Source organism: Ambystoma mexicanum, chromosome 3p, assembly GCF_040938575.1.
Source record: "Ambystoma mexicanum isolate Mex_15411 chromosome 3p, UKY_AmexF1_1, whole genome shotgun sequence".
Taxonomy (NCBI): domain Eukaryota; kingdom Metazoa; phylum Chordata; class Amphibia; order Caudata; family Ambystomatidae; genus Ambystoma; species Ambystoma mexicanum.
The window spans coordinates 1,108,772,745-1,108,799,235 of record NC_090925.1 but is presented as its reverse complement, the minus strand read 5'-3'; the positions used below and the strand labels follow the sequence as shown (position 1 = coordinate 1,108,799,235).

The 26,491-nt window shown below is 48.6% G+C and overlaps 1 protein-coding gene across 2 annotated transcripts in view; it reads left to right on the top strand.

The window, feature by feature from the left end:
* Positions 1-3,413: 3,413 nt before the first annotated feature.
* ARHGAP26 (Rho GTPase activating protein 26) overlaps positions 3,414-26,491 on the top strand; it is a 2,838,701-nt gene continuing 2,815,623 nt past the window's right edge. For both annotated transcript variants that reach the window (XM_069652460.1, XM_069652459.1), the window contains exon 1: positions 3,414-4,486. In XM_069652460.1, coding sequence (XP_069508561.1) covers positions 4,333-4,486 — 154 coding nt within the window. In that variant the 5' untranslated portion in view covers positions 3,414-4,332. The remainder of the gene's footprint in view (positions 4,487-26,491) is intronic.

Here is a 26,491-nt window from a genome sequence, read left to right as displayed (position 1 = left end):
TGGCAGCAAACACACTTAGCCCTCCAGTAGCGCACCAAAAGCCTCTGCTTTCCCGGGCACAGGAAGTCCATATAAGGATTTTCCTGGCCTCACAGACCAGGAAGTAGGCTAAAAGACAAGATGGCCAAAGGACACGCGAAAAACCTTGTGGAAGGCCATGTTTGACCACTAACCACAGTTAGTAGCCAAACATGGTAAACACGGAAGGGCTAAAACGTAATGCACCAGAAAATAGTAAAAGGCCACCACTGCAACCAGCTTGTCCATTTAGCACAGCTAGAGTAACCAGAAATCCTCTGAGTGTTAATGTAGGGCAAAGCAAAAAGTGTCCCCCAATGTACTGCGTTGTTATATGCATTGCACAATGATAAAAATGACCACAAGTGGTAATAAGTTACTAAAAGTAGTAACAAGGTAACTAGACTGACAGCCTGAAGGACATGTCAGTTTCCCCTTAACAGATGAGCAAAAGCCAGATCAGTGAAGCTGAAGGCTTCCCTGCACTGAAAAAGAGCAGGTAAGATACACAAATTAAAGCAAAAAGTGTGAGGGTCCATAGAAATGGAAGGAAAGGGGCAGCAAAGAGGAATCTTTCCTAACACCAATACTGGCAGGAGACCTCAGCAAAATCGCCAGCCCGCGTTGAGAGGTGAATCTTGGCACTGCAAGAGTATAACATCAGCATGGTATACTGGCCAGGGGCATACAACGTGGCTATCTTTCCCAACGCCCTGCCTCTGGAGACAACTTGGTCCGCTCAGAAGAGCATCTGGCAGAGGATTTTGTCAGAATGGTGTTCGAGAATAATGGCCCCAACTCTATGTCCATCAATGACATACAGCTAGCATCCTCAGAAGATGAGTGTTTTGAGCTAATACAAGAGGGGATCACCAGGGACGACTGGAAATGAACCTTGTCTATACTGGACATGCACACTGAGTGTGCCAGAAATGCAAAGGAACAGCTGTGGTGGAGCAAGGGAGTGCTCACATTTACAGATGATGGGCTGGTATTGAGACGTTCCAGGACAGTAATACCATCAAAGCGTATCCCTAAAGTCATAGAATTGGCGCACCAAGGATCTGCGAAGACAAAAGCACTGCTTCGGATGAAGGTCTGGTTCCCTGGGTTGGAGGACAAAGTGGTTGAGCACATCCAATGCTACATGTAGTGTCAAGCAGCAATCCGGCGCTCAGGAAACCTGCCATTGAGTCAATGCCAAGAGGTAACAACCCCTGGCAAGTTGTGCATGTCGATTTTGGATCTACCAGCTGTGATGACCACTGCCTTGTCATGGTGGACTAGTCTTCCAGGTACCCCAAAGTGGAATTTGTGCCTTCCATATCACTTACAGATGTTGTTCCAGTAATTTTAAAAGATATTTGCCACCCCTGGTGCCGGAGGTGATCTGTTTTGACAATGGGGCTCTGTTCCAGAGCGATGGGTTTGCGGAGGTTATGTGGACATTTGTGTTATACCACGGGAAAATAACACTGGTATGGCCCCGGGCAAACAGGGACGCTGAAAGGATCATGGGATCCATGAACAAAGTATTCCGTATTGCTCAACGGCAGGGGCTGTACGTCAAAAGGGCTTTATAACAATTCCTCATGGAATATTGCACCACTCTGCATTGCTTCACGGGAGTGCGATCCGCTGAAGTTCTTTTTCAAATGTGTCCCCACGGCCTAATTTCTGAGAGTGGCGATCGAAGCCAGGGAGTGATTGACACTAGCAGGGTTGATCAGGAAAGGTATTGAGCAAATTAAAGAGAGAATGTACGAAGAAGACTACACGAATATTGCCTAGCAATCGGCGATGCTGTATTGGTGAAGGTGAGCAACGCCACAGGAAAGCTGGCTTTGACCTACGAAGCTAGTCCTCTCTAGGTGGTAGACATGAATGGGTCAATGGTGACTGCGTCCAATGGGAGCACCAGTGTGACCTGGAACTCATCATTTTTCAAGGTGTTTTCTGTAGGGCAGGATAATTCTGTTTCAGTTTTGCCGGAAGGTATCCCACCGGATGGTGAGAGGAGCGACGGAGATGACAATCTCATCAATGGGCCAGGAGCAGCCGAGGAAGAGCTGGTCTCGAGTCGTGCAGATGCCACGGGCAGTACTGGTGGAACACCGTCACCACAACTGTACCCGGTGAGGGAGTCTCAAGGACATCCTGCATCCCTCAAAGACTATGGGCCTCATTACAAGTCAGGCGGTAAGGGGTTAACGGCACCGGTAAAGGTGCCGGCGCCGTCAACCCCGTACCGCCTGATTACGAGGTCCCCTCGCGGGACCCGGTCTGCACGTCTGGTTTCACCAGACGTGCAGAGCGGGTCCCGCAAGGGGAAGAGGGAGCAAACAATGGGCCGCTCGTAACAACCCCGGGTCCAGGTTCCCAGAGGGAGGAATTACCGGGCCCTCCGAACTCGGAATGGCCCGGTAATTCCTCATTCTGGGAACCCAGACTCGAATTTGGCAGCAGCCATGCCGCCAAAAGCGGCATGGCTGCCGCCAAAATCGTAATGAGGCCCTATATATTAGAAGGGTGACATTGTGCAGGTAGGAGCTGGATGACACCTGCCATCGTGGGTCTGGTTGTGTTTGTTAACTTCATGTTATCCTGTCTGATTTGTTGTTATGAAAAAGGAGGAATATGGTGGAGTCCCTTTTAAGAAATAAAAGGGAGTCATGTTGGCATGTGCGTTAGTATGGCGGCAGACTCAGGAAGTTGCACCCTGTCTCACTTCAAGTGTGTGTGGGCCTGTGTGATCACCCCACAACACACACAACACTGGCCAGGTCAGGGATTGCTTTATCGCCTTAGTAATCGTGTGAGTGGGTGCGTCTGCCCCTTGTTTGCCCCTTTCCTTTCCCTTCCTATTCAGACCAGCGTTACACACAACGTTAATGCAGAGAACAGCAGTAATATGTGATATGCGTGGGAGAATCCTTTGGTTTGTGGCTGAGAAACATGAACATACCAGGTCCATGAGTCTTAGAGAAATACATCTCGGGGATAGATGCATTTTTCTCAGACTCATCCACAATATAGTTGCTGAAATACAATTAAATACTATAAATATATGTATTGAAACAAGTCACCATCTAATAGGCATAACGAATAGAGCCCTCAATATTCTGTGCCATGAATTCCCCGGGTTATGTTGCATTGAAAGTACCATCTGCGCGAATGAAGATGAAAACTATCCTGTTCAATAGCAAGAACGGTCACTTTTAAGCTTTAAAACATTTGAAAGTGCACTGTTCCTTTAAGGAAGGGCGTGCTCTTAGTCCTGCACAGTAACTTAACAATTGTCACGGTCTGTCCCGCCCATTCAACAACTCCTCCCTTCAAACCGATGATTGGCCACAGAACCTGTACAGGGATAGTGTTCAAAACAAGATGCGTCGGCTCCCGGATGCCATCACTGTCAGATGGGCTGACGTCACCCAGGCGAGGGGAGGCTGGATCTGTGAGAACTTCAGGGCTCTGCCCCCGTCCAATCAGAGCTGCAGCGGGTTGCGTGGCTGAGAATTCTCAGCGCGCGGGGTAGATCTGCCGAGCTGGGTGCAGCGCGCGCGCAACGGGGAGAACTGCAATTGGCGAAGCTGTAGAGCGGCGCTGCGACACTGGAGACTCCTGGGACTTTGCGACGGCAATAGCGCGAGGACATGGACTGCGGAAGGAACTCGTGTCTCCCTCGCCCCGTAGCCCTCGCCAGTGACCTTACTTCCTCGCCCGCATTAGGCAGCGCCTAGTGCTGCCCGCTGACGGTGCCCTGCTGCCGCCTGTTGCGCTGCCGTAGAACTCCACCAAGGGTGCTGTCCGGCTGTATATACGTGCTGTGTACCTGTCCATCACTGACACGGTGTCTTTAAGTGGAATTGACCTGCAGTGAGTTCGTGGAACCTGTTCAGAGTTTGGACTTTACACTGTGATTCAGTCTTGTGGTGGACCTGCTCATCTGGTACGCAATTTGCTCGTGCTACGTTGCCGTGGGAGTTGTAGCAGTGGTTTTGTCCAGAATTGACACCTTGCAGTGGACCGCTTTGGCATTCGTATCTTTTAATGATTGTGGGCCGAGGTCAACTGGTCTTCCTTTAGTACCTCCCTGTAGCGCTGCCCTGCAGTAGTATTTTGCTGTAGGAGGTGGCGTTCGGTGTGTCTGTCCAGCGTTCGTACAGTAGTTTTCTGAGCGGTGGTGGTGTGCAGTTGAGTAAGCAGTTGATCTGCTCATCAGTGGTACCTCGTCCTGGTGTTTCAGTGCAAGCACGTCCAGCATCCTTGTTGGAACTGTGCCTCTGAGGCAGTGGCCTACTGATTGGAAACATGGGGTTACCGGCTTTGGAGTTCAGTGACTGCTGTCTGGACAGCCCACAATTCAGGGAGCGCCTCAAGTCCCACGAAACGGAGTTGGACAAGACCAACAAGTTCATCAAGGAGCTGATCAAGGACGGGAAGTCACTGGTGGCAGCGCTGAAAAGTGAGTGATGGGGGCAGTAAGGCGTGGCTGGGGTAAGAGGGCAGGTCCATAATGGGGGACTTGGAAGATCGGGATAAAGAATTTGACATGTGTCGCTTCAAATGCTCAAACCACTCAGTCTAACCTTACAACTTGGCAACGCACACCACTCACTGATGTGATCGAAATGCAATGTAAAGCAAATGGCTCATGCGATCTTTGCGGTCTTATGTGACACACAGCCCCTCATTGCTCTTGGGAAGTTCCCTTTATGCTATTGGTCAAGATTACAGTGCATTTCTAAACTATTGCTGCTTTTGGACTGTGTTTCTGGAGTGCAGTTAAACACTTGACGCCATTGTCAGCTCTGCAACGTTTATCCCAACTCCTGATGATTTTGGCCCAAGTCTTCGGGGCGACTTACCCCATGATGGGCAACTAAATTCATTATGCTACTGCACTGGCTGGTAGATCACATGTAAAAGCTTACACTATTGGGTAATACTTAAGCACATACCTAAATCATTCATGCTTTTACAACATTCTAGACCTCACAAACACTACTGACCCTTTTGATCCTGTCTTTATTGCATACCTAACCTTTTGACATTTGCAAAGACTCTGCAGCATACCTTAATATTTGACGTTATTGGACCATATTAATGAAACATAACGTAAAGTGTGACTCGTATGTCTTTTTCAATTGGTGATACCATGCTAGTCACACAGTCGAGACCAGTACAATCTCCTAAGTGGCGTATAGTTGATTTTGAATCTGGTATGGTACAATCCGTTTACTCAAAGGATTTTAATCCAGAAAGTGTTCGGTGTTCATTTAATTCCACAAATGCTCTTATCTTGAAAATTCATGCACCCTTTATTAAACTGCTCGCATGTTTCAGATGACTCAACGCCCATTATCAAGCGGTAGAAAATGAAAGAGAAAATACTAAGTACATATAATTCCTATAACTCTTTTTATCCATGCCTTCAAGTATAGATCACAAAAGAAACTACAGAATAATTACGAAGTACCTCCACTTAATGCTGATATTATGAATTCAGTTCATGTTGGAGTTCTCAGCATGATGTCATTTTTTGAATGTCACAGTATGAGCTACATATATTAAGGAATCTGCTATTAAATGTGTTTACAAAGGACATAAACCTCCATGCAGATTTTGATAAAGAAATGTAAAATATAGAAAACATTGCAGATAATGTACCTATTTTCATGTAACAACAAAGATTTTTGAATTAAATATTCAATGTGTTTTAAAATTCAAGTAACAATTTGTTTGTTTCTGTGGCGAACATGTTGTAAAACATGTTCCAAAAGCATACATCAGAATTTGGAAACATTATGACCTTGTTCAACAAAACCTTGAGCACCGGATTATCTGAAATTGTGTTTCCGGATATGCCTTTTATGCTCTGTGACACTCTTTCAATCTTAGTAGTTTCTCTCACCTATACTTGATCACAGAGCATCATAGAGTATGGATTACATGGTCTGTTAAACAAGTCGCAAAAGGTTTCAATTGCATTTTAGTACCATTGTTTAGGATGGAAAAGTGATCACCCTTTTAATTATATTTCTGCAACACAAACCGTTCACACATGACTACATTCCTGTTTTGCGAATTTACCATGTTAATTGTCATTCTTTCATTGTTGAAAGATATGAATGCATGACTTTATCCTTAATATAAAAAGATATTTTTAAGACAACAATGCTTTAAGTGGTAATGTCTTACTCATTACACCATTTTGGTAATCTGTCCTGTTTTTATGGACACTGAATGTTTCACAAAGCTTATATTCTTCGAATGTTCCAAAACTTTTGAGACTGTTTAATCAATTATGAGATGTTTCACATCTTTGCTTTATGTATTCAGGCATCTTTGAATTGGTAACATCCGAGAAAATGGTGTCCCCTAAATTGTTGAAATAGGATGTCATGAAAAGGAGGTAAATACCTTGTAGTGTCTGTTGGTTTAGTGTATAAGCTACTGCTTGTTTGTCATGCTGTATTTCAATCCAGTTATCTAGAAAATTGGATGGTTGAGTGCAGGGTCTTTAAAGTACTCAAGACATTATTTAAGGAGTCATTGGACTCATTAAAGCTATGGAAAAATCTTCATTGTTCAAGAGGCAGAGCCCACCAAATTGTTGCCACACCATAGTCAGAATTGCTACTAAATCTTTTGCACCAACATATTAATGGAATTTCATGATGATTGATGGTTCAGTGACCTGTCTATAAAACTTGTTAAATCGGAAAACGTGTCTCTAGTAATTCCATTTGGAATGAATGATTATTACTACCCAGTAAAATTGAGATATTGCCAATGGACTCACGTTAATCCTTTCGTTCATTGGAATTTGAGTATAAAATGTCAGTACGGCTATGATTGTTATTAAAGAGGCCTCACTGTTGTCATGCCATGATTCACCCATGCAAATAAAAGCTGAAGTGTCCTTACCAAATGTGCATCAACATTCAATAGTTTCTGTATCAAAAATACTCTTGCATGATCCCTGATGGTACACCGTAAGTGCAGTTGATAAGGAGGACTGTGGAAAATTATGAACAAGGAGGACTGTGGAAAATTATGAACAAATAAGTGTAGGCACCTTATAAAATGAATGAACAGTAGTTCTGTAATCAGCTGGTCTGTGCACACGGTTAAAGAGTGCTTGCCTTGCAGCAAAAAGAAAGCCCTTTTTGATTTGCACGTTCACATTTATTCTTGGACCAGGCTTCAGGAGTAGAAACAGCCAGGCTACAGCTGTATGTAATATGTTGGGACCCTGTCCTGTGTTCACATTTAGCCAGGAGATTTAACGCTTGTCATAAAGAAATGTAGCACCAAAGGTATAAAGGTTGTTTGTTTTCATAATAACTTCAGAAGAGGCATGGATGAAGCAGTGCTTTTCGTGCGTGTTATGAACAAACTGTTGCTTTGAACTCTTCTGTGCTGGTGAATCATTCCGCTGCTTATGGGCACAGGCGGGTATTATGACAGGACATTACCAGTTTCAAGCGATGAATACGGAATATATTGGTCCACAAAGGAAATCCAAATCTTTGATAGCATAAGTGTCCTAAGCGCACCTACAGCAAGATGGTTTTGGCCAAGTCACCTGTGCATGCCTAACCTTCTGAAGCTATTGGCTGAATCTTCACTTTAATTCACTCTATTGCACGATTCTTTAGCACACACAAGGTGTTAATGCCAGGCATCAATTATCTAGTGATCTAGTTTTACCATTGATGCTTTGCCAGCGTACATGTAAGAACTGGAGACATGTCCAAGCTCACAAATACCTGACCACGTGCCATATCTCAGTTCAAATCTAAACTCTGGATGCTGTTGGCCAAGCGTCTGATACTCACCTGAACCACTGATACTAACGTCGGACAACCGTTGCTCCTCATGTCAGGTCTCTAGTGTACACACACACGCTATTGATGAAGTCTCCTGGGTATACATAAATACCTGGTAAGCAAAATACTAAGGAGCACACCAACACTTTATGCTTCTGGCCATGTGTCCAAGGCACAAAAATCTGTGCGCAACCGCCCAACTCTTTAACCCACATCCATTGCTGTATTACGGCCAAGGCTCTGGCCTGTACATGTACCCAGTTTTCAGCTAGCACCTTAGCTATTTAATCTGTAGTGTATTCCTTTACCATGGGCACTGGTGACTAGAGGTATTCCAAGTGTTCCTACATCCTTCCCTATTTTTGCAGAATCTGAAGCCTTTTGCATCTACCGTGCTAATTGATTGGTCTTCAGCAGGGACTAATACATATTGCTGGAGCTTAGCGCCTGTCTAGACCCTGCAGGCTGATGTTCTTCGTGATTCACATTTAAACTCTGGTTTCAGTTGCATCATTGGTAAAACATTGATGAGTGAATTTGGTGCATACGTTTGGAGATGGATGTGAGGGCCCCCCATCATGACAGTGACACTGAGTTGATATGACTAAGTTTGACAGTCTCGTGTGTTGCATGGTTTGCATCATGTGATGCAGTTGGCTTACGACGTGTACCATATGCCACTCCGTACACTTCAGTGATTTTTAATATTGTGTGCATTGTACAGGAGAGGTTTGCTTTGGGTTTTGTTGAACGGCAAGCAGTGTATACTTTGAGTTTTACGTGCTCATGTGTAAAATGTAGTTCACAGGAGGTGGGAGTGGGCTCCTCCTGCTGCAAGGTGAACGAGACATGACATGCACGTTATACACCGCCGTGCATCATCCCCCCCCCCCCTTTTCACGCATGTGCAGATAACAAACATGTTGGTATTGGGTGTAGTGATGGTTGCATATTACTTTAGATCTTAGAGCAGAAGTGTGGAACTGACTGGCACTTTTAGGCAGTGCACATGAAGCTTGTGTCTCACGCTCTGCCGTGCTCAGCAGGTTTTTGGTTGAAAATGTGGCTGCATGATGCACTGGAGACATGCCCTTTATGTTGTGTATCCCTTGTGGATTTTCTTTGTTTCTGTTTGCTGCTGCTCTTCGGAAAATGGCTTGCATCGACGGCCTTCAAATTTGCACTCGCTGCTGGCTAGTGACAATTGACAGGTACAACACATTGTGAATGTGGAGAATTGAATGGAGAGGGGTACATTTTGTATGCCAAGCAAGTAGATGGCAATACACTTTATTTTTATTTTTTAATGGCGCTGTAGTAGATTTTCATTTAATCTGACACACTTGAATCTTTAAAGGGTTGACTATATTTTTCAATGTAAATATATTTTTCTGCCTTGCTTGTCACTCTCTTGGATAAAAGCAAATAACGGGATGTGATCAGTACAAGTGTTTTCATTGGTGTATTTTTTTTTTAAATTCTGTTTTTGGTCCCGTTTACAAGATCTTCAATTGGATACGTTTTTAAAATAGTGTGTCTCCTTCTTTTACTGAATTTAAGAGGGGTGCACAACTATCCTCCTGACGGAAAGAGATTCTATTGGAGGTTTCCAAAATGTATCCAGTGTTACCGCTTGAGGTTATCACAATAATTTCTCCCTAATTTAAATTCACTGCCTCTCATCTGCATGCCTCTAGGAAAGTACCAGTGATGATGTAACATGAATGCACAGATTGTGAAATGTTACGTTGTTACTTGGCTTTTGTACTGCACTAAACCACTACCGAGTACTTTCAAAGCACCAAACCTACTCTGATGGGAAGAAGAGCAAGAGTAAAGTAAGCGGGAGGGAAAGCTGGGAAGTAGGTTGCAGACTTTGGCAGGGGGCGCATTGTTTGTTTTAGTGTGGATGCCTGCTCGTCCATAGTGAACTACCTTATAGTGGGATGTGATGCAGGAAGGTATGTGATGTGCTAATATACAGCTCAGGATTCAAGGCCGTTTTGGAAGATTTATGGTTTATGGTTCAAGTAGTGTTAGGAGGGCTTGACAGCGTGCTCGGGCAATCGTGGGAGATATGCAGGCTTAAAATACCTGCAGTGTCTATTTATGATAACCGCAGCTAAGTTCCTGAGTAGTAATTCTGCCACTGCCAAACCTACTACAGAATGTGGCCTAGTCCAAGGTCGGGGCGTGTTGAAAGAGGAATGTTGTTGGTGGTATGGCAGGGGAGTAGGATAGACCGAAACAATGAAGTGAAATGGGATGTTCCCTTGCCCCTGGATCAGAAGGTAAACAACGTCCTTTGTTCTTATCAGTTGACGATTTATAAGGTAATGTCTTAATGCAGAAGGCCACATGTCTGTGGGAAAAGGGATTCTCTGGCTTGTATACTGCTTTTTATGCAGTCATATGGATATGTGATGGTGAAACTCAAGGGAACCATGATCCTTATAATAATAATAATAATAATAACTTTAATAATAACCATGATCCTTATTTACATTAATATCTGTTTGTTCATTACCTTGAGGCATAGACAGCTCTTCTCGGAGCTATTTAGCAAACGCAATTTATTTTTATGAAGTATCCTGAACACTGTAGTTCCTTTTGTTTGTGCTAGCGACACAGAGGGATTTGCAGTGTTTGTAAGAATTGTGCTTTTATTGGGCTGGAGTCAATTTGGCCAAACATTTTTGCAGAATTTTCTGTGCATATTGGAAAGTGAAACCTTTAAAAAAAAACAATAATCTATAATTTTGTAATTTTTTTTCATTAAGTGAGGTAATAGGAACTGTAAAGATTTCCGCCCGTTCTGGCATGCACACCATCCCCGTTCCCAATCTACTTAGCCTGTACGTGCTCAATGGTGTGCAGTTACACAAAATGTTTGTCCTTTTGTGGAAAAGGCATGATTGCACTGAACTGGCGGATAGGAAAAAGATGTGAATAATTTGCCCTACCTGCTTCTAGAAGTGACATTGCACGTGGCCTTTTGCAAAAAATGTGGTGGAAACTCTTCCTACCACCTGGCAGACTTTAAATAATGTTTTTAGCACATCTCTGCTACCACAGAATGGGACACATCGTATGACTAGCGGTGCAATCCTGTCCCAAGTGAAGTAGTTTAACCAGCCCGTTGGACGATGGGCTGTGGGATTGAGGCAGCCAGTAACCCCAAAAGTGTTTCGAGCTCGGTGAGGTGTAACTTTGGCTTCATGGCATATTGACCAAGCAGGGGTCCATGTTGCCTCACTTTACACGGAACGTCTCCTATGACAAACAATGTATTGAAGATTCTTCCATGCAAAGGTTAACATTGCTTCTTTTCGGCCAGGCTTATGCTGGTTTGAAAAAAATCCAGGGGTGGCGGGGGTGGGTGGTCTTGTATAAATGGAATCCTGCACTGGGGAATTCCAAGTGGTTTGGAATCCTCACCAAAGCATGCCCCTTATCTGTGAACTTCTCCACATTATATCTGATATATCTAATATAATGGATCAGTGTGGTATTGCAGAACCATGTTTCTTGAAGGGTTCCGTTAGGTCTTCTGTTAGATTGTATCTAATTTGAGTTTTATTTAGCCTTTTGTAGAGTTGTGCTACTTTAATTTTATAATCTTAACTTGAATTCGTTCGGTAGGGGACAGATGATTACTAACATTTGTAGGTTAAATTGCAATTCATGGTTAAATGTGGGAAGGTTTACCTTTTTAGGCATCACGACAAATACTAATATTTGGGAGGGATTTTAAAAAAAATTGCTTCAGAAAGACCAATATTAAATAAATATTTGAGAATTGGGTGGCTTTTATATATTCATATCAGCCTTATATTGGAAATACAGGGGTTTCCTCGTAAATCCATCATGATGCTGTATAAATAAAAATGTATCCAGGCCAGCCTTTATGGTCTAGAAGCCACAACAGTACATTTATAGTCCTGGTTAAATAGGCTTGAAGAAAATGTTGGCATTCATGTTTTGGGTACTAAGAGGAACCTCCCTGCCACTTATTAGAAGGGAATTAGGAATTATTTCACTAATTTCAGAAGCTAAAATTAGAAGAGGCATAGTCTTTAAAAAAAATATATGGTTTCAGAGATAAATACATTATTGCACATTCTCCGAGAAGATCTACTTCTTGCTAGAAATCTTCAGTTATCACAATTTTAATAATTATTATATAGACTTCTTTAAGGAAATTGTAAATGGAATTTGTTGTCAATGTGTTTAAGTGTTTGACGTAGTCATTAACTCTATGGTCCAGTTCCTATAGATTTCATTTTATCACACTTTTTCTAGGTGAACCCTGAGCAAGGTCCCCTTCGTACTCTGGTTGCTCACTCAGTAGTCACAAAAGATTTCCTCTAACAGTCTTCTACTTACAACAATGGCACAGAGGAGATTGGTAAATAATTATTTCTGCTTCAAACTGAAAAATGGGCGTTACTCTCTTTGTCATTGCTATGTGAAAGTCATTGAATGATTCTGAGGCAGTAATGTCCGAAATTGGCTTCTCAAAATGAAGGTTTCTACTTCGAAAATGGTGATAACATGAATGCCGAATGAGAAGCTGCTCTGGCTTGGTGGAATTGAGTGGAGGCACGATTGCCACGTGTTGCATGAGTCTCCAGATTTACAGTACAGCATCATTTAAGAAAAGAAGCGTCTGCAACATGTCTTCTCCTTTATTCTGCTGTCACCCACTGACTGTCACTCCTCCTAAACCAAGAAATACTCTCCCAATTATTTAAAAGCTGCAAAAACACAATCAGTCCCCTCCCTCCCCCTCTGCCCACCCAGAGACGCATGCACACCTAAAGTAGCAAAAGTACTTGGATCCATAATCCAGGAATACCTCTTCAATAAGTACAAAAGTGCTTTTAATGCATTTATAAGAAGCACTGAAATATGTAGCACTCCATCCGCTAATCAAAAGGTGTCATCTGACCCAAGGAATTACTGTCTAATTTTACAGCTCCCTCTCCCATACAAATTAATTCGGAGGCCAGCAATTGGCCATCTAGAGGCTTAATTAAAGTAAAATCAACAACAGGCAGGATTTCACCTTGGCATTGGAACACTAACTGCCTTTCTTGCAATTATCTGACATCCTGTTACTCTAATGATGCCTGCTTCCTGATCCTCCTGGGTATCTACATAACTTGAAAGGTTGACAATGCTATCCTACTGCGCTGCCTCCACCAAGGCAGAACCTACAACGTAGCACTGGCATGGATAAAGCCCACCTTGACCTACCAATCACAGTCAGTGGCTTTGACCCCCTTCGAATCAATAGCTGCAGCCCTATCCTGAGGAGTAACACAGGGCTCTTTATTTACGCAACGTTTCTTCAACATCTTTCTCCAAGAACTGTCAAATTTTGTTGGATCCACCGATGCTCCCGCCCCCTCCACCTACATATATGCTAATGCACCTAGCTATTCCTGCAACTAGATGGTAATCTTAAAAAAGATTACCAATCTCAACAATTACTTAGACATAAGTTAGAATTGTTGAACGTAAGCGGACTACAATTCAGCTTCACTAAAACCAATATAATCCTATTCCACGCCAGCCCCTCATTATGAGATCAACATTTTGATCTGTCTGTTGGCCCCAGCCACAACCTGGAATATAAGGTTCACAAGCATGGAGTCTTATTAAGTGACATGTTATGTACTCTTTATGGCATACCATGACATGATATGGCATATCATATCATTGTTCCCCCTCCCTCTGCACTTGCGCGGTCTGAATGACACCTGGCCTAGTAGGATCGTTGTCTGCCTTCCCCTTGTTCCCCCCCTCCCTGCCTCGTCGCGCCTTGAAACACTTGTGTATAGGCGCGTTACAAATGCCATATCATCATATCATATATCATATCATATCATGTGGTTTCACGAAGCTTGTCCTAGCTGGATCTCTGCTTTCTTCCTAGGTGGTAAAGGAGGAATGAACCTTAACGAGTGAATTCTGCTGCATGGGGCATACAGTTATGTTTTCCTTATCCCACACCTACCGCAGCATCTTCACATCCTCACATCCTCTACACTACAGCGTCGGATCTGAAAGTCTCTGTGGGATTAAGGCTCCTAAAGGCTAGAGGCCGACTCGGTCTCTGTCTGCAAGTCACAGCTGCTAAACGTTTACAGAGGGAATCACTTTAATGTATTTTTACAGCCAGAAATGAACATTTCAACATGGCCTCATTTGTTTTGGCTCTGTTAAACTGCTGCCTTAATCGTTTGCTGAAATGTAAATGCTGAGTAAGATTGACTTTCTTGGATTCAGCCGTCGCCTGGGCTGGCAGCAGGAAGAAGTGCTGGAGAGCCTGGCCTTTACGGGGTCCCTTTGCTCGTTTAATTACATCACCTCGATGGCCTATCCGGTGCCGCGCTTCCACTGCAACATGCCTAATTGAACCTGCTGCATCGCTGGACATGCACTAGAACTGTAAACCAGAACCTCTTTAGGCACAGCGGCAGCAATCGGTTATTAGAATTGGACTCTGCACAGCAAGAGCAATGCGTTATTGAATGCAGACTCTGCAAAGCGGGACAATGGGTTATTGGATGGAGACTCTGCACAGCGGAGCAAAGGGTTATTTAATGGGGAGTCGGCACAGCAGGAGAATGGGTTATTGGATGGAGACTCTGCAAAGCGGGACAATGGGTTATTGGATGGAGACTCTGCACAGCGGGAGCAAAGGGTTATTTAATGGGGAGTCGACACAGCAGGAGAATGGGTTATTGGATGGAGACTCAGCACAGCGGGAGCAAAGGGTTATTGGATGGAGACTCGGCACAGCAGGAGCCATGGATTATCAGATGACTTGAGTCCGCAGCTGGTCTTCCCAGCTCGACCTCCTCCCGTAGCTCCCTATGAAGGGTGACTGTCATCAAACACAGGGATCGAAATTCAATTCGAGTAAGCAGGAGCTAAAAGCAGCTCCTGGGTATCCAGATCCCATTCACAAAAGCAAATTATTATTTTTACGGCCTTGAGCCCTCCGAGAAGCCCAAACGAACTCCATTAAATGTGGGGCTTAACACTACAATGCACATAATTTTTTATTAAATAAGGAATTGATCTAGTTGAAACCCTGCCAAGAAAGTCTTCAATTCTTATTAATTAATATTTAAAAAAAAAAGATTTGCATCTTATGGTAGGACTTATGATGTCTTCTTGCGAAAGGTGTTTTCCAACTTCGCTGTTTTTATTGGCGTGCCATGAAAGTCTTTGGCAAGTTTGAGGAGATTTGCTTTAAGAGCTGGCCTCAAGGATCAAAATGCTCTAACTTGTGAAGCGTTCTCTTCTGCCTGCCTCGTCTGTTGGGTTTAATAGTCTATAAAGGTTGCACTGAGTATAATGAATTGTGCAAACCCACTAGCCCCGATTAATGCTATCAATTACATGCGAAGTACCAATGTGCGCTTCGCTTCCCCCTTTCCTTGTACCTCTGAGGCAGTGGAATCTTGCAAAATCAGTGTGCTTGTTAAAGTGTGGTGCGAAACTCGCCCACGTGTTTTTAAAGCAAGCTAGAACACATTGCCCATGTATCCACTTATATTTGGCACAACGTGCGGTTGATTATAACACGTCTTCAGAGCCACCGATCTTATTTAATTTTAGCGTGATTGCAAATAGTTTAGGAATATGTTCCAAAGGTTATTTACAAACAACGGACCGAGCTAAGTGTTGTACAAAAGCGGGGAAACCGGTATACCGGTAGTAATTGTGGAGGCCCATGTTCACAAGGTATTTTTCGAAGAGACGGACTTGCATATCCACTGAAGGGAAGTCCTTGCGGGGGGCTGCCTATTCAGGTTGGTAGGCTATATTCCATTCTGGGTTCATAACAGCAGAAGCCCTCTTTCCTGTGTTTTATTTTTCCCCCCTTTCTGCTGTTCCCGATTTCCAACGTGGCAATGCTCTTGCTTCGTGTGATGTGGTGGCCTCTCGCTTTCCCGGAATAGAGGACGGAGCAGGGGCCAGTGAGCCAAGTAGAGGTAGTGAGGGAACATAGACGGGAAGGGGCGGGGGAGGATGTGGGGACCGTCGGCAATAAGGGAGGTGCGGGTGGAGTGCCTGCTGAAATGGGGATGGGGCAAAGAGGGCAACCTTGTGGGGGCCTCCACTGGGTAGCCCTGTGCAACATGGCTCTTTTAGAGGCGACATTAGGACCTACTTGCCTTGAGTAAGTGTCGATGCTCTGCCTTTTGTTGGCAGTTGCATCCAGGGCACAGATTAGTGTGGTGTTCCATAGCCTGTAGCATAAATGGTACTTTTATTGTACGGTTGGGCATCGGGATCTCTCCTCGGTTGTATCATTTTGGGGAGCTTTTTCTGATGGCCTAAAATTGTTTGCAGAACGATAACAGTAGTTATGAGGCATGCTGGAGATATCTGTGTATTCTGCTGGTTTAAGGTTGCAGTCTGAGAGGGTGGCCTTTACTGTCTTTCATCCTTCAAGGTACTCCTCTTTAAAGCCCTTAGGAGTTTGGTAAAAGGTAAATGTGTAATCTTAGAAGTAAGTGAACATGCAGTTTTTGATGCACGCTATAAAAGCAGCAAATTTCATCTGCGAGTTCTGACTTGTAACCGGAGTCTCTAACAAGTACACCACTTTTTTCGCTTCTTATGTTCTAGAATTTGCACTCTCAAACTCACTGAGCATAGCAACATTTAGGAATGCCGGCTCCAGCTGTTGCAGGTCTTGAAGGATTTTGATCCCAGCCCATCCGCTCTCTACAGTGCCCAGTCTCCGTGCCGTCTGTAATTAAGTGGGGAACAGATGCATGCTAATATCTGCGTGTGAAATCATGCCTATTGCACTGTTCTGCCTGCCTTCTGGAAAAAAGGGTTGCTGGCCTGTTTCCCGCATTCCCTCTTAAGAGTGTGAGTGTTCGGAGAATCCCACAGCTTTCTTTTCTTGGTTGTCTAGAAGATAGAAAAACGATTCGCTTTTCTCATCTTTTTTCGCTAGAGTTCCCACTCACCAACCTCCACCATCTTCCTTTCTTTAACTCCTACCGTCTTTATACACTTGTTTCTGCCAAATCCTACTTTTCACCCCCATCTTCGTTTCGGCAAAATACAAATCCTGCCTTGGGCCTCAGTAAGTGATGACTGCTGCTTGTTGCTGTTCCCTTTTTCGGTTGGATAAAGGATTCTCGGTTTCCTCTGTCATGTTGGAATTTGAGCAGTGAAGAAGCCAGTTTCTCCTAACCTGCATGAACTAAGAGCATCTCCCTTACTTTGTTTCCTTGCAGTCGGTAGGGAGAGAAAAAAAGCATGCTGGCTCTGGGAATATGTGCTGCTGTTGGGGAAAGCACAGAATAAATAAAGTTGTATCCATGAAGCCATTTGAAGTTAGTTATACTTAGTAAAACCGCTGAGAAAAGCTGCTGGAGGCACAGCTATTGAATTATCCTCCCAGCACACGGTGGCAGGGAGGTGTAGCTGAAAGTGAGTGAAGAGGGTGCATAGGCTTTATCCTTTGGAAAGTGGAAAAGCTTTCTGCATTAGTGCCGGAAGGGTCCGATTTCCCATCTGGTCCTTGCTTCTAACTAAAAGCTTTCCTCGATCCAGTAACAGACTAACTAGTCAACTCGGTTCATCTTAACTTAGGTTTTGCCACTGGCCCAAACACTGCAATTTATAAATTCCCACTTCACATTTTCCAAACCCTCTAAAATGGAATATTCAAGCAGTGATGAATTTGTAAAAAAAAAAAAATAAAAAATCTTTTCGTCGAGCATTACTTCATGCAGTACTTATTTCATTTAATTGGAAAAATAATGGCGTTAAAGCTTCAAAGCTTCCCCACTGTACTCCAGAGGGTAGGCCATACACTCTCCAGCATACTTGGTTGTGCTCCCGGTAATTAGACTAGACACTAACCCAAAATGCCAGCCCCACCCGACCCCAGACGTGGCGCCTCTGCAGGCTGTCTGGTCCAGAACCAGAAGGTCTCTCGACCCCCAAGCCAAAATGCTTCAGTCCTAAAGGCCAGGAAATGATCCACCAAAATGTCAGCAGGAAGATCATTAAAGCAGGTGACCAGACATATACAGACCATTGGTCGCCTGCAATGGGAGCAGAGTGTTCCTGCAGGTTGGTTGCCCACAACCCCACCACTGACCAGAGGTCTAGCAATGGCTTTGACGGACTGAATAGAAACTTCAATATCGCTGTCCCCAGTCCATATCTGCCAAAACCTCTTTATCTAGTTCCACACATATGTGAGATGAGCCATGAAGGTGTTTAGCTTCAGGCAGGATATACTACAAATGCAAGAGATTAGAAGAGACATTAGCTTCAGGCAGACATATTCAATGCATTTGAAGCGGTCACGGTTTCCCACCTAGAACTGACAATAATAAATGACCCCCGTAATCTTAGACTTTGGAAACTGTACCTTTATTGCAAAAGGTTATGAGTATTCTTTCTCTGCATAGGGAGGTACTGTGTCATTGCCTCAGGAGCGCGAAGCTTCCATGCATTTATTGTCTACAGTACCGAGGTGCCAAATGTCGTTTTCAAGCCACCTGTACACTTCCAATGATGCAATGCATGCATCAATGGCGCGAACCAGCTGTCTCAATAAATGAAAGCCTGATAACCAATGAAACTAGATAATCTGTTAAGAGATTGGAAAATACATTAATAATGCAATTTCAGAGGAGGCCACCAGGGGGCGCGCAGGCAATGGCTGCCTGATCGCATCACTCCCGCCGGATCCGGTCTTTCAGAGGGTATTGAGCCCCCCCTGAGACCCCCCGAGAGGCCCACCGGCACTTTCCGGCCGATCAACCCCCCGGGCACCCCCGAGGCCAAAGAACGGAGTCTGCAGACCCCGGGAAGCCCGAGATCAAGTCCCGCGTGAGCCGCGGGAAGTCAAGATACGCGGCCCGCCCGGCCGCAGAACCAGCAGGGCAGCGGAGCCTTCCGGCGTATTTCCGGACTACACGCGGCGAGAGGCGGGCGGAACGTAAGCCAGCCCGACTGGAGCCAGAGACCAGCACCGGGAGCAGGCAGTGGAGACGGGACAGCGCAGTCCCGGAGCAATCCCCCGTCGGGTCGCATCGGAGGCCTTCCCGCGCCTTCTGGCCCGGCCATTGCAGAGGACGGGCCCCTCCTCCCCCGCCGGAGCTGAGGATCCGCGGGTGGCGCGGCGGGAGCGGGCCCCCATGGGGATTCTTTGGATTCGTGCTGGAGATCGGAGGGGAGGGGGGCGCGCTCGAGCTCTGGCCCCCCTCCTGCCTCTAGCCGCTTCCCGGGTGAGTGGCCCCCGCTGAGGGACGGTGGGGCGAGTGCCCGCCCGGAAGGATTCCCCCCCCCGACCACTGTGGGGATCTGTTCTAAGTGAAAAGGAGACAAGAGCTGCGACCTCGACATAGGGTGTGAGGCCCCCGCCGGGCGACGGTGGGGCGTGTGCCCGCCCTCGGCCTGGTGAAGCTTTCCCCCCGAGGCGCGGGGCCCATCTCATGGTGCGCCCGAGGCCCGTGCCGGGGGTGCGATAGGCGGACCTCCTGCCCTCGGGACATATACCGGATGAGCTGGAGAGAGACTTTGCAGGGGTACCGCTTTCAAGAAGCCAACAGGGGCAACAACGGCTTGGGCCTCAAAAGATCCATGGCCCACTCTGAGGATACGGCTCCCACCCCGTCGGCCATGGAGAGGGGCTTCGCCTCGATCCTACAAGAAATCAGGGACATGCGCTCTGACATAGCTCAGAAACTCGAAAAAATGGACCAGAGGGTGGAAAAGGTAGAGGACAGACTGCTTCAGGTTGAGACCAATCAATCCTCAACAGTGTCCCAAGACATACAATTTAAGTTGAGGCTGGAGGCCCTGGAAAAGAGAGACGAGGAGAGAGCCCGGCAGATGGACGATTTTGAGAACAGGGAGAGAAGGAATAACCTCAGAATCTTCGGGGTGCCGGAGCTGGAAGGAGAGACAGAGAGGGAGGTCATCAGAGCAGTGCGGGACATTATCACCCTCCTATTTGCCGAAGAGATGACCACGGAACCTACGTTCGACAGAGTGCACAGGGCGGGGGGCAGATCGGGGGGCCCCCGGTCGATACTTGTCCGGTTCCACTACTACTCAGAGAAAACGAAGGTGCTGGAGGAAGCCAGGAAGGCCGGAGATATTACCTACAACAATGCCCAGGTCTCAATATTCCAAGACCTTTCCGCCTACACGTTAGCCAAGCGGAGAATGTGTCGCCCGCTCACACAGCTACTCAAGGAGAAGGGAGTGCGATATAGATGGGGCTACCCCTTCTCCCTGACGTTCGAATACATGGGCCAAAGAACCACCCTGGTCACGGAGGAGGACATCCGGGGAGCCCTGCTGGAATATGCGACGGACCCGAATGCCCGGAGGTGCCCGTCGGGGCCTGAGAGGGCTGGACCTAGTGGCCCGGCCCGTCGGGGGGAAAGGAGGAGGCGAACCGGCGCACGAAAGTTCAGAAAAATGAATACGCCATCGCCGGTTAAGGACGGGCAACGGAGAGACCCGGAGGACTGAGAAAGGGGTCGCAGCATGCAGGTTGGGACAACTCGGTTCGGTGCATGCGGTTGTGCCGATTCCTACGCCCTGACGAACAGCAAGTATACGGGATGTATTGAAGGGGTGGGGCCCGGGGGGGGCCGGGGGGCTCAGGAGGAACTGCTTCCAAAGCGATCGGCCCGGCTAGGGGAGCGGGCTGGTGGTTCGGCCAAAAGCCAGATATGGCGGGACAACTTGGCTGGACGCCGGGGAGGGGGTCAACGCAGGAGTTGGGGGGGGGGGGGGGGGTTTCAGTTTGGGGGGGAGTCCGGGGGGCAGTTGGGGAATAGTCACAGGCCCTCCGGGAGGGGTGGGGAGGGGGGGGGTGCAAAGGATCCAACCATGGGAGTTTCCAAACAAGGGTAGTGTAGGTGAGTCGACATGGAGAATGAAGTTGCTAGATGACGGCTGAGGGTCTGCCGGCCCTGGGAGTGGGCACTCTCAATGTACGGGGCCTGAACACCCCCACGAAGAGGTCCCTGGTCTCTAGAGAATTCAGGAGAGCTGGTCTTGATATCCTCTTCCTGCAAGAGACTCATTGGGCTAGAGGGAAGGAACCCACGATGAGGGGGGGAGGTATAGGAGAGGTGTTCTGCGCGTCCCACAGGGCCAAGAAGAGGGGGGTGGCTATCCTTCTGGGGAGAAACGTGGGCTTTGTGAAAGAGGAAATAGTGAAAGATCCGGAAGGCCGATACCTGCTGGTACGAGGATCCCTGCAGGGCTCCCCGCTCACCCTGGCGGGGATATACGGTCCCAATGAGGGCCAGGCCCAGTTTTGGGAGGGGGTGGCGGAGAAACTCAAGATCTTTGTCCGGGGGGGGTTGGTGGTAGGAGGCGATTTCAACATGGTTATCGACCCCGACTTAGATAGAAGGCGGGTTGGCCCTCAGCTTCCCAGGCCCACGGATGTCCACATGGCCCGGTCCTTCCGGATGGTTAACGCAGAGCTGGGCTTGGTCGACACGCTCCCCTCCCCCGGAACGGGAACTCCTTCCTACACATATTATTCGTCCACCCACTCGTCCTTTTCTAGAATTGACTACATCCTGGTGGACGAGTCCCTGCACTCGTATGTCTCGGGCCACAAGGTCGACCCCGTCCCCTGGTCGGACTACGACCTGGTTCGAACCACCATTGCAAGGGGCGGGCTAGGCAACCACAGAGGGAGATGGAGATGTAACGACTCCCTGCTGAAAGATGAGGTCCGTGCCCAGGAGGTGTTAGAGGCTATTACGGAATTCTTCGAATTTAATGACAATGGCGAGGTGGGCCCACACACTCTATGGGACGCCTTCAAGGCCACAATAAGAGGCTTTCTCATTAAAATGAGCGCACAAGCCAAAAGAGTGAGGGAAGCCCAGGAGAAAGCCCTGAGGGGGAAGATTGCCCAACTCCAACCGGTGGGGCCCTCAGCAGCCCCCTTGGATCACGGTCAGCTTGAATCGCTGACCGATTATCGGCTCCAGCTGCGAGACCTCCTCCTGCACAAAACGGAGCGAAGCCTCCAACTGGTTAAGCAGAAGTATTACGAAAAGGGGGACAAAGCGGACAGAATCCTAGCCTGGAAACTGAGGGAGGTCCAGAGGGAAAGAATGGTAAAGGGAGTGAGGAGGGGACCATGGGCCATGACACTCCCCACATAGGAGAGGCCTTCCGGAGATATTATGAAAAACTCTATACCTCGGAATGGGACGGGCGGGACAAGGAGATAGAGGGGTTTCTCAACTCGGTCCGGATGCCGGCCCTGTCCGGGGAGATGGCCGAGGGACTGGAGGGGCCGGTGACCGAGGAGGAGGTGGGTAACGCAATTAGCGGGATGAAGGCGGGGACCTCCCCCGGGGAGGATGGCTTCACAGTGTCCTTCTACTAACGGTACCACTCTATTCTGGCCCCACACTTAGCTAAGGTTTTCAATGCGGTATTAGAGGGGGGGACCCTTCCGGACTCCATGATGGAGGCCATAATTGTCGTCCTTCCCAAGGAAGGCAAGGACCCCACTGCATGTTCTTCATACCGCCCTATATCCTTACTGAACACTGATGTCAAGGTCCTTGCCAAGATCATTGGGAAACGGATGGAGAAGATTCTGCCGGCACTGATCCATGGGGACCAGGTGGGGTTTGTAAAGGGTAGGCAGGGCTCGGACAACATCCGCAAAACTATAAACTTAATCCACCACGCCCAGAACTCCGAGCTTGACGCGAGCCTCCTCTCTCTGGACTCGGAGAAAGCGTTCGACCGGGTCGAATGGAGATATATGGAGCTACTCCTCCAGAGAATGGGATTCGGCGCACACATCAGGGGTTGGGTGACGGCTCTTTATAGAGCCCCGAAGGCCAGGGTGCAAGTGAACAGCAGGCTGTCGGACCCCTTCCCCCTCTCACGGGGCACGAGACAGGGGTGTCCAGTGTCCCCCCTGTTGTATATCCTTACGATGGAACCCTAGGCCATAGCGGTGAGGTCGCACCCGGAGATCAGGGGGATAATGAGGGGCGAGGTGGAATTTAGGCTCTCCCTATTCGCCGACGACATCCTGGTTTACCTGGTGGACCCCGGCGCCCCCCCCCCCCCTTCCTATCCCTGGTGAACGCATTCGGGCACTTCTCGGGGCTAAAGATTAACGCCTCCAAATCGGTCCTTCTCCCCATGCGGGTAAATGACCCGGCTCTGGACCCCGTGGGCACATTTCATGGGATCACAGTGGGCAAGGTTTCCATACGCTACCTGGGAGTCCTCCTCACCAGGGACTTGTCCCAACTGTCCCCCGCCAACTATGACCCGGCCCTAGCTAGCATCACCAGGGACCTCAGGAGGTGGGGCTCTATGATCTTGTCTTGGTACGGCCGCATGACGGCAGTGAAGATGAACGTGCTGCCGCGCCTGCTGTATCTCTTTACCTCTCTCCCGTCCAACATTCCCGACCACCTCATGAGGACACTACAGAAAGCGGTCCGAGAGTTTATCTGGCAGGGCAGGACCCCGAGGACTGCGAGGGCGGTTTTGACCTTGCCGAGGGAGGAGGGGGGGTTCGGCTTGCCTGACTTCCAGCTCTATTTCCGGGCTGCCCAGTTGCGAGTCCTCCTGGAGCACATGAGAGAGGGGATGGGCACCTACTGGTCTTACCTGGAGGACATGGACGCTCACCCCCTCAAGGTACGCGATCTTCTCTGGGCACCACACAGGTTCATCCCGAACAGATTGAAATCCCATCCCACCTTGGGCGTTCTTTGGGCAGTCTGGAGGGAGGGCCCCCAGACGGCGCACCTAACGACGTGGCCATCCCCAATGTCCTCTCTCTGGGGACACCCGTTCAGACTAAGTAACGGGGGTTTTTCCGAGGCACAGGCATGGTCTGATTCGGGTCTAGAATGGGCGGGACAACTGTTCCGGGAGGGGGAATTCCTGCCGTACGAGGACCTGAGGGACGCCATTGGGCGGGGGTCTCTTTCCGTGTTTGAGTATCTACGCCTGAAGGGAATACTCGGCGACCAATCATGGGGAGAGAACTTGAGGAGGCAGCTGACCCCCTTTGAGAAGTTCCTTGATATGGCGACCTCTAGAAAGGGAGCCGTCTCCGGAATGTACAGAATCCTCAACACTGTGAATTTGGTAGAACGGAGGGGTTTCCGCTCATATTGGAATGATCTCGCAGGGGAGGTGATTTCGGAAGACGCCTGGGCGAGGATCTTCAAAATTGCTTTCCACGGTAATTTGTTTACGGCAGATATGGAACATAACTTTAAGATTTTGCAGGGATGGCATAGGGACCCTGTGAAACTGTCTAAAATGTTTACGGCGGTGTCCCCCGATTGCCCGAGGGGCTGCGCCCAGAGGGGCTCACGAGGCCACATGTGGTGGCACTGCCCGAAAGTGCAGGCGTACTGGGCAGAGGTGAGGGGCTGGATGGCTGAGGTCACAGAGGAACTGCTTCCCCAGGACCCCCTGACGGTGTTGTTGGGCCTCCCGCCAGAGACCTCGGACCTCCACAGGTACCCCAGAATGTGGGAAACGATGCTACGGGCGGGGAGAGTGGCATTGGCACAGAAATGGAAGAGTCCGGAGACCCCTTCCAAGGCTGACTGGCTAAAGAAATTGAAAAACTTGTTTTTAATGGACAAACTCACGGTCATGGTGAACAATGATTATGGGACATTTCTTGAAAACTGGCAGGGGGGAGTTTGTTGGGCAAGTGCATCGTGTACAACTGGTGATCACATATGTAACCCGCTTGTTATATTCTTTAAAATGCCAATAAAACCAAAGTTTAAAAAAAAAAGAATGCAATTTCAAACCAATGTCCCCAATTTCTTACAACAAATGCAGACATAACTATTATTCAACACCATTTGATTTCCCTCGCACTGTCTTGCTAGGGGAAACTGAGTTCCCTTGCACAGGGACCCCAGCAGGGTGGGATCCCTGCTGGGGCCTCCCTGGGACTGCTGCTGAAGTTTGGTACGGTCGACCAACAAGGGAGACAGGCACTCAAGTCTGGGGCCATCACCGCCGACTATCCTAGAGCTCTGGCTGGGCTGCGTTACAGCTTTTCCATCCGAGCAAGGACAGAGACCCTGCCGGGGTTCCCTGGGACTGCTGCTGGATTTGGAGACGGTCGGCCCACATGGGAGACAGATGCCCAAGGCCAGGGGCAGCAGACTCGACTGTCCTGGAACTCTAGCTGGGCTGCGTTACAGCTTTTCTTTCTGGGGAGGCATTGGCACACTGCCAGAGCTCCCTGGAACCGCTGCTGAACCTGGGGACGGTCAACCAACAAGGGATGCAGGTATCCAAGCCCAGAGGCAGCACCCCGGCCATCTCGGAGCTCTGGCTAGCTTGCGTTACAGCTCTTCCCTACGGGAAGGTATGGGCACACTGCCATGGCTCACTGGGACCGCCGCTGGACTTTGGGATGGTCGCCCAACATGAGAAACGGGCGCCCAAGGCTGGGGACATTAACCCTCGACCATACTGCAGTTCTGGCTGGCCTGCATTACAGGTTTTCCCTGCGGGGAGGGATTGGCACACTGCTGGGGTTCCCTGGGACCACCACTAGACTTGGGGATGATCGACCCACATGGGCAACAGGCACCCAAGGCCGGGGACATCATGCCCGGCCGTCCTGGTCCTCAGACTGACCTGTGTTATAGCTTTTCTCTCCGGGAAGGGATGGTCACCCTTCCGGGGCTCACTGGCACCGCCGCTGGACTTGGATGGTCGCCCAACATAGAAGACAGGTGCCCAAGGCTGGGGACATCACCCCCAGTGGTCCTGTTCCTCTGGCCATGCCGCGTTCCAGCTTTTCTCTCCAGGGAGGGATTGGCACACTGCCTGGACTCCGTGGGACCACTGCTGGTCTTGGGGATGACCACCCAACATTGGAGACAGGCGCCAAAGGCCAGGGACATCAGCCCGACCATCCTGAAGTTCTGGCTGGCCTGTGTTACAGGGTTTCCCTCCAGTGAGGAATAGGGCCCGTGCCAGGGCTCCCTGGGACGACCGCTGAACTTGGGGACGGTGGACCGACAAGGGAGACGGGCGCCCATGGTCGGAGACATCACCCATGACAATCCTGGTGCTCTGGCTGGCCTGCATTACAGTCCCGACAGAGTCGCCATCTCTCCCTGGGGGGACAAGCTCTAATGCAGCCCAGCCAGAGCTCTTGGATGACCAGTTGTTCTGCCACGGCTTTGGGCGCTTGTGGCCAGTGTGGGTCGACCATCCACTTGTTCAGCGACGGTCCCAGGGAGCCCAGCAACGTCCACATCCCTCCCCTGAGGGAAAAGCTGTAACGCAGCACAGCCCGAGCTCCAAGGCAGCCGAGGGTGCTGCCCCCGGTCTTCGGCACCAGTCTCCCATGCGGGTCGCCTGTCCCTAGGCCCAGTGGCGTTCCCAGGGAGCCCCGGCAGGGCCCCATCCCTCCCAGGAGAGAAAAGCTGTAACGTGGCAAAGCCAGAGCTCCAGGACGGCCGGGAGTGCTGCCCCCGGCCTTCGGTGCCGGTCTCCCATGTCGGTAACCTGTCCCCAGGTCCAGTGGCATTCCCAGGGAGCCCCGGCAGGGTCCCCATCCCTCCCCT